Here is a 12136-nt window from a genome sequence, read left to right as displayed (position 1 = left end):
AGTTTCAAAGTGCGAGTGAAGAGTCCCATGTGTGTAAACAAAAGCATTTTTGAGTTGATATTCTCATGAGACAACTGCAACCAGTAGCTTGAATTCACCACGACCTTGTATCTCTACCTACTCATGAAAGCAAGTTCATAGTCCATCGGGCAACACAGAAAATTGGCAATACTTGCAAAAAGAATCGGAAATGCTCTACATATGATACAGCCTGCTTCTCGCCTGTACCAAAGCCTTAAACGCCAGGTTCCTATGATTATTCACCCGATCCGCTTGTCCTATTTGATGGACAACTTTATGAGAAGTACAATTATGAACAAGCCAATGCCTTAGACAGCAGAATAACCTCCTCTGCTGCCGCTGCCTTGCACAGTATTGAGCACTCTGCGTGTCCAGTCCTTGAGCAGGTACGGCACATCCCGGATCGTGTCACCGTGAGGAAGCAAGTCCCATCCTCTTGCGCCGTAGCGGTTGTAGTTGAGCCAAGATCCGAAGATAAGATATGTAGCAGTCGCAAGGAAGACACTGTATAGCAAGAGACGTTAGCACCCATAATAGTCTTGGAGCCAGCTCCCAAGAAGAACTTACAGAATAACAAGCCATGTGAAGAAACCCCAGTGTTTGCTCTCTTCATTCGGCTCCTCGTCGTCCTGAGCCTGCTCTTCACAGGCATACTTTGTGTGCCATGTGAGCCGTAGAACATCGATGTTCTTGTCATCTGACAGCGGTCCGTAGCTCTCGAAAATCAGGGGAGCATCCTTAGATTTGAGCAGCTGGTGCTCTCCGCTATGCGGCGTCTCCGGATCATCCTCCTTCTCATCCTCCCGACGGCCAAGCCACGGCGCCGAGCTGTCCCCAACCTCATACTTGTCCTCGGGCGTCCATTCGTCCTCCAGACCGGTCTTGTCGGAGCATAAGAGCTCAATGATGGCGCGCTGCTCCCGCCTCTCGCTGGGCTTGTCCTCGAGCGGGTATGCTCCGCCCTGGAGCAGCAGCCGCACCCCTATTTTCTTGGCGTCGGCCGTTGAGTCGGAGGTCTTGAGCCGCGTGGCTTTGTAGTCGAGAGGCTTGCCGCCGAGGTCTGCGAGCTCACCGGCGATGGGTATCACGCCGCTGACCGTCTCGGCGTCCTTGCCTTCCTTCTCGGGATCGATGTCGCGTTGTATTGCGCAGACTGTAGAGATGAAAGGAAATCAAGATTAGCGACTATTCTCCATGACGGACGATTCGGCATCCCAGAGATCTAGGAAGGTAGACTTACCTCTCGTGCCGTTAGGACAGGTCTCGCGCTTCGGCGCATCCTTGGCCTTCTTGAGCGGCCTGCAGAGGTCCACTGTGTACGTTGTATTCAGATAAATCGGAGGCTTGTGTTGGCTCGTGACGACGGAATGCGGGCCGCCTAGCTTGCTGAAGTCGAACTTCTTTCCACCGGCTTGGACGTGGTCGCATCGTAGCATCGCGGCGGCAGGGAGTGGAGCTGCGAGGAGTAGCGTAAGGAGCACGCCGGCATCTGATTGTGACCAGCGCATCGTGATAGACGATAGAGACGGGGTAGATAAGGGAGCGTGGTTAAGGAGGATATGGCAGCTGTGATAGCCAAGTAGTGGTCGAGGATGGATGAATCAAGGGAAAAGGCCTCAACACGGCTTGGACCGTGGAGCTGGTAATGAGCAACGCGCCAGTCCCGATCTGCCCAGCGACAAGTGAAGAGAAGAACGTCTCAAAAAGTTAATGGACTGGAGCTTCGATTGAAGGCGTCGTCAGAATGTTGAAATCGATGCGTTGCGAGGTATGGCTTGATGTGCGTCTGTCTACCTGACCTCTCTCCCCGGTTCGTTCAAGCAAGCAGCCAGCAAGCAGTTGGCGTGGCTCGCTCTACAGGCTAGGTAGGTGTCGGATTCCGTCATTGGCCTGCTTGGTAAGGTCAGGTATGTCATAATCGGCAGTGCCGGCTGGGCTAAACTCCCGCCCGCACGAGCCACATCTAACGTTAAGCTAACGCCCATCACGCTGACTACGAACATCTACTGCGTAGATCTTGCGCTGTGGATGGGAGACGATAGTGAAGAGAGTTTTCAGGCGGCATGTTTTCCAGATATAAATACGATGTCTGGTTTGATTCAGGCCAAGCTCGCGGCTGCCAACATCATACTTGGCATTACAATCTGAAGCATCCAGGCAGGCTATAAGATGAGTCTTTACGTAAAGATGCAATCTTCAAAACTTGGCGTTCAAGGTCGCTTCATCCTGCAGATAGCAATACAATATGATCTGGAATATTCATTCGCTACAACTGAATCCTGCTTTGAATATACAGTGGTACATGAGGCCGTTTGATCGCTGCCAAAAGGATGCATTCTCTGGCCAAGAGAGCCCTCCCTGTGCGAAAGACGACCATTAATCCCATCCGTCCGGGGTATATAAAAACGATTCCCTAAGAAAATAATCATAATTCTGCTGGATCCATGCCTGATTTGTGTACCGATCCATAACCTTTTTTCCAAAACTCCTAATAACGGGCAACATGTACATTTGCCAATGGAGAGGGTCCGTGGATGCTGCCCTGGCTCCTTGGCCGGTTGGAAGGCGCTTGGTCGGCGGGCGATTGCCCTGCGTGCGGAACTGATCGCACAGGCTGTCCAGCGTTATTGTACGGGCCCTGATGAGTGGGTAGTTGCCCTTGGTGTTTTCCTGATCGGACGCCTGGTGTGACCTTGTTGTTCAACCTCTGGCGCACCGACGGGCTTGGGAGATGAAGCCCTGATTGATGAGATTGTGCATATCCATTACGAGGCTGCCGGCGAGCTGGCGAATATGCGGAGGCAGAAGCAGGCCGAGCAGGAAGCCCAGCACCAGCACGCGGCGAATTCCAAGGACCTGCATAGTGGGATGACACACCGCGTTGCGGGCTCGTCGCTGGCCTCGATGGCGACCTGCCTGACTGCTTCCTGATTCGAGCCGCTGGCAATGAACCGGTGGCCCAGTTATTTTGACGTCGCTCGTTAAGAAACTGTTGAAATTCCTCAGGTCTTTTAGGAGGGGCGGTGCCGGGTTGCCATGCTTGCGTTGATGGAGGCGGCTTAACTTCTTGTGTAGACGTAGCAACTACGTCTTGAGGTGTCGGTGGACATGACTCGCTGACATGTGACGCCTGGGAAGACTGACTTCCTGGTGATGCCTCCTTACGCTGGAGTGGATTGGGCTTTGACTGTCTCTCGGCACTTTCCTACATGCCTTGAGGCATCATTCCGCCACCCATGCCCTGCATTGCCTGCTGTTGCTGCTGGATCATAACCGCTTGTGCTCGACGCTGAGCAAGCATCTGCGTGACCATGTTCTTAGCCGTGTTCATGCATTCTCTCTTAAAGTTTTCCATCATCTCCGGAGGTATGTTCTCGGGTACGCCTCCATTGCGTTGGATAAAACCCGGCAAGTTCTGTTGGTACAACTTCCTAGATTGCATCTGAATTTGCGTTCCAAGCTGGGGATTCATCTGCTGCTGGGCCATTTGTTGTTGTTGTTGCTGCTGCTGCTGCTGCATCTGTTGCAAAGCCATCATCTGCGCGGCTTGTTGAGGTGCCATTTGAGTGCCATTAACATTTACAAAACCTTGACCAGCTGCCGCCATCCTCTGCTGCATCTGGTTCTGCATTTGACCCGCAGCTTGCATCTGTTGCATTTGCTGCATATTATTCAGCTGCTGTGCATAACGTTGAGCCAGCTGCGCTTGCGATTGAGGATTGTTATTCGCCATATTGTTCGCCATGTTATTGCGCATCATTTGCTGTTGCTGCTGTTGCATCAAGCGTTGTTGAAGCATTTGCTGCGTCATCTGATTCGGCATGCCGTTCATCATGCCATTCTGCTGTTGCTGCATTGCCGCTGCCATTTGCTGTTGCTGTTGGATGCGTTGCTGCTGCTGAGCAGCGATCTGAGCAGCCATCATCTGGTTCGGTATCTGCTGCATACCCGGATTGTTCATCAGCATAGCCTGACCCATTTGTTGAGCATTAACCATCATGTTAGGTGGTGGACTAGCTTGGCTCATCCGTGGAGTCTGCACCATTTGAGGCCGGCTGATAGGCGTTGCCTGAGGCATTTGAGGAGTCGAGACGGGTAGTCTTGGTGTACCGGCAGGATGGCTCTGTTGGCTACCCCTAGCAGACATGCTAACAGCCATAGGGGCGCCCATTGCATGACCCTGGACGACGGAAGAGGGTCTTGGCGGACTGCCTCCCATGTTGGATCCTGAGTGTTGCATGGCCACACCACCGACCATAGGAGATGACATATTTTGCGGGGTGTTCTGACGCACGATAGGGGATGACACGGTTGGTTGGGAGACCTGTTGATGGAAACGAGCCTGGGCTTGTGCGGACATTCCGTTTGGAGTGGCTTGCATGCCATTGGGTAGTTGGCCAGGGTGAGCATGCGGTGTCTGTCCCATAGCAGCTTGGTTCTGTTGTGCTGCCGCTTGTGCCTGGGCTTGGGCTTGTTGTTGAGCCTGTGCTTGAGCTTGCGCAGCCAATTGTCGCCTTTGGGACTCCTGCTGTCGAGCTTGTTGCTCGTGACGGGCACGCTCTTGTTGTGCTTGCTGGGCTTGTTCCCGGCGTGCCCGCTCTTCGGCCTGACGAGTCTGTTGCGCAAGCTGAGCGGCCTGCTCTGCAGCATGTTGTGCCTGCTGCTGTTTTTGCAGAGCCAACTTCCGTTCGTTTTCGGCTTGCTTGATCTTTTCTTGTTCCTTCCTCTCTGCATGCTCTCGCTTGATGTCCTCAATCTTCTTAAACCGCTCGAAGCGAGGCTCGAAAGCAGCAGCACCAGCTTGACCATCGCCATCGGCGCCGTTAGCTCCGCCTTGTGCACCTCCAGCATTCGACGACAAGCGTTCATCCATGGTGAGCATGTATCTCTCATTTTCTGCAGCCAGAGCCTCATCTGCAGCCATCTCAGCGACAGTACGTTTCCGAGTCTTTGGCTCAGGGGGTTGTTGTGAGTGTTCAGGATGTGCCAGTGACTCTAACTTCAAAATGGTCTCCTCGATGTTCTTGGTGGGCTCAAGATCTAGAGGTGCGGTTGTTGCCAGGATAATCTGTGATTCAGCAGCGTAGATATTGCTGCTGTCGAGTTCCATGTGGTCTCGCTTTTGCTTTTTAGCATTAGCAGGTGGTTGCATAGTAGCTGTTGTTGGTGTCGGTGGTACAAGCGCCATCGGAGTGGAAGGTGGAATGAGGCCATTCGCGCCGTCTTGCGAGCCTCTAGGAGTACACGTCTTGATATAGAGGTCCATCTGCAGGCACTGAGGGGTGGGTCGCAATACAACAGTACTTATTCTCGGCTTGGGCGGTGCCTTGCTTCTTTGACCCTCTCCTGGTAAGCTAGGTGCAGGCATGTTCTCTTTGTCCTTTTCATCTGCGGTCTTCTCCTTAGATTCGGCATCAACGGCGTCTGCCTGGTCAGCTGCAGATACCATACCGTCCTTAGGGTAAGGTACATATGGTGACGGCGTAAGATAAGGATTGTAATTGTGAATGGAAAACGGTTGAACATTGCTTGAGGAAGAAGTCGGCCGTGCAACATCTTTCGATTGCGCGACTGACTTGTGGTCATGCACTTGGATTATCAAGCATCCTTCGTAAAAGGGTACCCCCCATTGCGTGAAGTATTCAAGCATATCATGTGGTATAGTCCGACTTCGTAAGTGCTCCAAGAAAAGCTTCATCGGTGACTTGTATGGGAACATGCCGTCTTGTTGATCGAATCTGAAGTGAGTTGGGTGCATGTGAACGACAAGAGATGGTGGGTTGCCAGAGTACTTCTTCAGTATGTACTTGTCGGTGACAACTGATGTGTCGTTAGCAGAAGATCGAGCCTTGGCTAGGAAAGTCAGCTCACTATAAGGGCGCTGCTCAACAGACGGAGACACTGCGGATTCTGCGTTGAGATTTGCAAGACGAAGCCCAGCACTGTTCCGGGATCCACGGCCGGCCATCTGGCCAGACACTTCTCGTCGAGGAACATTGGAAGGGCGTCTTGGTGCCGCATTTGCACCATTAGCATTCGCTGAGTTCGGTGTCTGTTTTGCCGCAGATGGAGGGCGTTTTGAAGAGAGGGATGGCGACGGCGATGACCTCGAGGAGCTCACTCCATTGGTCTGGATGCCGGGAGGAACGGGTCGTTTTATCTTTGAGGGGATGTTCGGTTGGACCGCCGTCGCGACAGGCGCCATCTTCGCGGTTTATCCGAGGCGCGCAGTACTACGGAATATGACCGGAAACTGCCCAACTCGGCCCTCCTATATCAAAGCGCGACGCGACAATGGCGGAATAGGAGCATTTGTCGGATTGTCTGATGGATTCGAGGTGGTCGCGATGTGGGAAGGTCGATTTACGCAACGGAGGGAGGTCGTGGTGGCCTAAGCGCTGACGCCGCTTTGGGGAATTTTCGGGCCCTTGCGGTCGTCGCAGCCGACGGGAATAATGATACAACTGAGGCAGAAACAAGGACGCCGTGTGCAGTGAAACTGGTCCGAGGCCAAAATAATAAAGAAGCGAATGTGGAAGATGTACAGTGAGACCTGGATGGATGGACGGGATGAGGTTGCTGCAATACTCCGATACGTGTGGGGTTGGCCTTTGGGTGACGAAGTCAGAAGTCACCCACATGGAGGACAATGGAGCCGGTGTTTAGGCGGATGGCCGCATTGGAGCCTCATACTAGATGGAGATTCATCACGTGACCACCCCATAGCCTTTACTAAGACTTGGACTCCTGGTGTCTCAATTGTAATCAAAGTATCTCGACGGCTTTTTCTCTTTGGACAAATTTAATTTGAATCATATACCCGACTCCTTCTTCCTAGTATCTACGTGATATAATCTAGACGACACCCTGTGGCGTCCTAGAGAAAAAAGAACTGGACGGCGCAATTACTCAATTCCTTGCACTCTGCGTGACCAATCATCATGAACCCTCATTCCATCAACTACTACAACGCCTCTTCCTCTTCCCACCCGATCTTCCCTCTGCCACCACTTCTGTTCCTTCTCAGGCTTCTCAGCCTCAGACTCGCTGTCCGCAAGCCCGCCTGCACCACTCTCTGCGCCGACTACAAGAATGACATCATGTCTTAACCAGGTTTGCAATTGAGTGATGACACTTCCACCATCCCCGGCCAAGGATTCTTGGAGATAGACAACCTCTGGCTGTAAATGACGAAGAATATGCGCATGCCCGTTTGCTGAGGTGAACGGGAGAACCATAGATTCCTTCTCGACTAAAGCGAGCGCCTGAGAGTATACTGCGTTAAACGCCGGATTCGCCGAGGAAGTCAATCTACCAGGGATGTTAGAGACATAGTCGCTCAGAAAGTTGTCGAATAAGGATAGAGGGACTTACAGAGGACTCTTGTTCTCGTCACCGGGGGTTTGCGCTTGGTCATGACCAATGTTAGAGAAAGAAGAGCTAAGAGAGGGCGGAGGAAGATTGCCTGTTGTGTCTCCTGCTGCTTCCTTCAGTCCAGGAGAGTAGATGAGAATAAACAGCTTGATCTTCGTAAAGTCGTTGTGCTTGGGAATGTGCGATAGAATGGACTGCATAATAATTAGAGACAAGATTCAAGGTGGTCAGGCTCAAAATGTGGCTTTTGACTTACAGCATGCTCATGATATCCATCCTCGTCAATATCTTCAAGCGCAGAGTCTGCAGAGACCACAATGGCTACCGTCCTTCTTCGCTTGCCTGGTTCCCTCGACTGCGACTCCGAGGGGCGCTCTTTCTTCGCCTCGGCCTCCTCCGACCATGTCTCGTGATCAGCAAACGCCGTCTTGTCCTCCTCTCTTATGGCTGCGAGCGCACTGCCAACGGCCGTGCCAGCCGCTGCGACTCCGGCGGCTACGGTTTTGCCGGCCTTGTCGAGGAATTGTTGCGGGCTGGGTGTGCGCCGGAGTGCGCCGGACATACGTGAGCCCCAAGTCGATCCTGTCGCATCGGCCATCTGGGGGCCGCCCTGTGTTGTGCCATAACCTTCTTCACCCGGTCGCAAGTCGCCATCGGCATAGGAAGGCGCGCGCCTCGAGTCACCGCTGGCGCCGTAAGGTGGGTTGTCGCCGTAGTCTGCGTTCTCGTAGTCGAGGTCCTGCGGGATGGCGGCGGCATCCTCCTCTTCCTCATTGTTGCGCTGGCTCCATATCCATGCTGCGACACCAACCGTGGCTACTGTGACGGTCACGACTAGAGGAACCCAATGGCTCCACACTCCGTGACGGCGGCGAGAAGAGCCGCGTTGATCATAAGGCGATGACATCTAGACGGGGAGGGCGATCATCGCATATACTGCCAGTGCTATGCAGTGCAATCCAGATTAGTTCAGTTCAGTTCAGTTCACTGGAATGCGGTATGTTTCGGCGTTGTTGTGGGGAAGACGGGATGCGCCGTGGGTATTTCAGGTATGTATGTTGAGTTGAGTAGGTATTTCTACCAAGTCATCGGGGCCGCTTGGATATCCGTGGCTGGGATGGCCGTCTGAAGAGGAGGTCTGCGGAGCCTCCTCAGGTGGTGGCTGGTATCGATTGTTGATGCTGCAGCTGAGCTACCTCGGTCTGACCGCAGCGCTATTGGTTGGCCGGGCAGAACAGCACCTGAAGCTACAGCACCTGACGGGACTAAGAGGCCCATCCTTGCTCACCTTGTCCGTGCACGTGAAAGGTCACCCCACCTATTTTTTTCGGGATCCGCGCCGTTGTGAGTCTCACAATGCGTGAGTCAAGATGTGAGTTAATGTCTTTATACGAGCAACTACTGGAGGATCATTTCGGCATCATATAATATCGGGTCCTACCACAGAGATTCACATAACGGGCCTGATACACTGTCTGATAGACAATCTATCTCACTCAATCCTCTCCTGCTCGGCTGAAAGGTGCGGCATCACCCAAGATGCCCCACGCTGTCTCGACGGCGACCCCCGGGCTTCAGGCCTTGATTCTCTGTGGCCCAGGCTCGGGATTTCCGACATTCGCTGCGAATCCTGATGAGAATCCCAAAGCTCTACTTCCTATTGCCAATCGGCCAATGGTATGGTATCCGCTGGACTTCTGTTACAGGACTGGCATAACAGGTGAGGATTTTCACTCGATGTTTAGGCCTGGACTATCTGTGAATGGGGGCGGGGTTACTCAGCTGAATTTGAAGATCTTGACTAATGCGATGTAGACATCACACTCATCTGCCCTCCCTCAGCTGAGAAGGCAATCGCATCTGCATTGAGCATCAACCCCTTTCTCACCAGTCTGCCGTTCCCCAGCCCTGTTCTGCTAGCGCCGAAGGAGCTAGATCAGAACACGGCCACTGCGGAAATCTTGCGACTACCGGAAGTGCGATCAGCAGTAACGAAGGACTTTGTGGTGCTTCCATGTGACCTGGTGTGCGAACTGGGTGGTGACAAACTGCTGCAAGCATGGATGGTCAAGTCGGCCAGCTTGTCAGATTTACTTGGTGACTCTCATGCCTCAGAAATTTCTCACAGCGGCGGACTTGGTGTCTGGTATCAAACCAAGACGGCCACGCCTGTCAAAGGTGAAGAGACAGACTTCATCGCTACCGCGCCATTGCCGTCAATGCCAACACTGCCGCCAAAGGACTCACTGCTGCCACACATATCCAAACTGGTGTATTCAATGCCTAAAGATTCGTTGAAGGACTTCATGGATGAGAAGAGAGGCTTTCCCATTCGGCATGGCCTATTACGAAAACATTCGAAGCTGAAGATGCTGAGCACACACAGAGACGCACATCTGTACATCCTCCCTCGATGGATCATGGATTATGTCCAAGAGAATGAGAGGTTAGAAAGTATCGGTGAAGATGTCATTGGCTGGTGGGCAAAGGCTGGCTGGCAGACCGGTCTGTCTAAGAAGCTGGGCATTACAACTGTCCTGGAAGGTTCAGAGACGCAAGACGAAGACACGTCGGCTCAAGGGGATGATTCTATCTCACCCGAGGATGCAGACCCCGAGGAGCTGCGACGGGATACTTCTGCAAAAGGCTTTCAGCTGCATTCAGATGTGACTCGTCACAATCATGAGGCTGGCGATGCCGCACAGAACATAGATCAGGAGACAATTCCACAAATATTGGCATATATCCATCCCTCCACACCATCAGCACCCCTAATACGCCGGGCCGACACTGCGCAGCTTCTCTTATCTATATCGCTTCAGTTGGCAAAGCTTCCGTCGGTTGAGGAAGCTGGAGTCGAGCCGGCATCCCCTTTTGCTCATACCCGAAAGGTCGCCTATCCCGAGGGCGTCAAACCTCGCACGACTATCACCCGACAAGACAGCCTTGTTGCCGACAATGTGACAGTTGAAGAAAAGACATCGATAAAAGAATCAGTCATCGGCGCCAACTGCCAGATCAGGGAAGGCGCCAAGCTGTCACAATGCCTGTTGATGGATGGTGTCGTCGTTGGCAAGGGTTGCAAGCTCACTAGATGCATACTGGGCAAGCGGTGCGAGATCGGCGAGAATTCAGTCCTGACAGATTGTGAGGTCCAAGAGAATCTGCTTGTTGAAGCAAAGAGTGAGTTGAAACCTTGTCTCCGTCCTCGGGGCACCACACTCCATGCAAGCTAATTCTGACATATGCAACAGCCGAAGACAAGAACAGCCAACTCATGAGCAGCTCAGGTCTGGAAGCGACTGAGGAGGAGATGCAGGAAGTCCTGCAGGATGCTGGAGAAGATATCATGCCAACAGACGACGATGTCGCTGTGATAGGGTAAAAAAATGGCACCAGAGATATCACTGGTTCCCGACAGAATGGAGATTGGTCTATAAACGACTTGATGCGGTGCTACTTGCTCGTATTCGCGCATCGCATCGCAAGAACATTGCATGACAGCTCATCATGCAGGATCAATGTCGCAATGGGGAAGTGATGCTTAGATGTCGGAGTATGCATGATCTCCTGGTATCTCAGGCTGCCGGTGTGAATCATCGCTAGCGAAGAGGCCTACCCATGCTGAAGACCTTTTTCTTGATAGATCGATGAGGCATGTCTGGATTGTCTGGTGGTCTTCTTGCGGATCCTCTTGTGCATTGTCCTTGGCTGTTGGGCTATTGCCGCCACCAGATCAAGACTATCAGCATACATAGGTTACATCGAGCCCCGCACAATGTAGGACTATTTAGATGTTGCTGCTGTGTAACCTCAACATATTTCAAAGAGAAAATGACTCATAGCTCAATAATCGCTGGAGAGTGATCTGCTTAATTATCTCGATGGGATGGTTTGAGAAGGCCACTGGCTTGCCAACGACATCAAAAGTCTTCGTTCCTTATGAGAGGATGTTGCAGGAACAGAGGTGTAACTTGGGGGCGCGTAGGCCTTTAGGATTTTGCGGCTCTTAATCAAGTGTCACACGATATTTCGACTACATCTAAACATGACCCATCAAGAACATTGCTGAACCCTGCGAATTGCGCCCACATATCGTCGAAAATCACATCTAGTGAAAGCAATTTGATGAATAATTCGTACTACATATTTCTCAACCTCTCCAAACGATTGAAAATACCAAAACCCTCCAGAATCCATTGAGCCATTATCGTTCGCCCCCTAGATCTTTCACAAGCACATATACTTGATATAACCTTCGAAAGTCCATAAATCCATGCCATCCAAGACATTAAGTATCGTACCTACAACACAGGCAGATCCTTTGCCATTTTAGTACCATGATAGAGAGGAGATTTGGAAGGACACTTACAGCCATTGTGTTGGTTTAGTACTCTATGTCTCGGGCACGGTTCATTAACAATTATCAGTATGATAGGGGCAGCGTTTGGTGTGTTACGATCAATCATATTGTTATTCTGGCATGAAGTTTGGGTATACCTATTGCTAACGAGGTCACCCTTATGGCATCTGTAGGCACAAGGGTAAACATATTGAATAAGACTACACATTTCCAATGTCGAGGAAGCCGTATTCAATCTTGCCAGGTCCCAAAAGTTTGCTTGGCAGCGCAAGAGACACAGATGACAGAGCTTAATCTTATCATGGTGCTTCCGGCTTGAGAATGGCCAGTATTTATACCTCCATCGAGTTGAGATCTCGTTGCACCGTTATTCTTCAT

General features: G+C 51.9%; 4 protein-coding genes across 4 annotated transcripts; 1 reads left to right on the top strand and 3 right to left on the bottom strand.

Annotated features, from left to right (window-relative positions):
• Positions 1-329: 329 nt before the first annotated feature.
• UCRPA7_8204 (putative autophagy-related protein 27 protein) lies at positions 330-1529 on the bottom strand (the record flags this gene model as incomplete). Its single annotated transcript, XM_007920723.1, has 3 exons — positions 330-525; positions 589-1174; positions 1262-1529. 3 exons carry the CDS (start codon positions 1527-1529, stop codon positions 330-332), a joined length of 1050 nt encoding a protein of 349 aa, XP_007918914.1.
• A 1697-nt stretch (positions 1530-3226) lies between these two features.
• Positions 3227-5493, bottom strand: UCRPA7_8203 (putative saga complex subunit spt20 protein; the record flags this gene model as incomplete). The annotated part of the gene is made up of 3 exons (XM_007920722.1): positions 3227-3991; positions 4316-5140; positions 5473-5493. The coding sequence occupies 3 exons, from the start codon at positions 5491-5493 to the stop codon at positions 3227-3229; spliced, it is 1611 nt and encodes a 536-aa protein (XP_007918913.1).
• Positions 5494-7391: 1898 nt separating this feature from the next.
• Positions 7392-8302, bottom strand: UCRPA7_8202 (putative peroxin 22-like protein; the record flags this gene model as incomplete). Its single annotated transcript, XM_007920721.1, has 2 exons — positions 7392-7589; positions 7652-8302. 2 exons carry the CDS (start codon positions 8300-8302, stop codon positions 7392-7394), a joined length of 849 nt encoding a protein of 282 aa, XP_007918912.1.
• Positions 8303-8751: 449 nt separating this feature from the next.
• Positions 8752-10780, top strand: UCRPA7_8201 (putative eukaryotic translation initiation factor subunit protein; the record flags this gene model as incomplete). Its single annotated transcript, XM_007920720.1, has 3 exons — positions 8752-8767; positions 9211-10578; positions 10650-10780. 3 exons carry the CDS (start codon positions 8752-8754, stop codon positions 10778-10780), a joined length of 1515 nt encoding a protein of 504 aa, XP_007918911.1.
• Between the last annotated feature and the right edge of the window lie 1356 nt (positions 10781-12136).

The sequence above is a fragment of the Phaeoacremonium minimum genome (assembly GCF_000392275.1).
Source record: "Phaeoacremonium minimum UCRPA7 unplaced genomic scaffold PA7_03_scaffold_582, whole genome shotgun sequence".
In the NCBI taxonomy this organism is placed as follows: Eukaryota; Fungi; Ascomycota; class Sordariomycetes; order Togniniales; family Togniniaceae; genus Phaeoacremonium; species Phaeoacremonium minimum.
The sequence above is the reverse complement of the archived record's forward strand: the minus strand, read 5'-3'. Positions and strand labels throughout refer to the sequence as shown.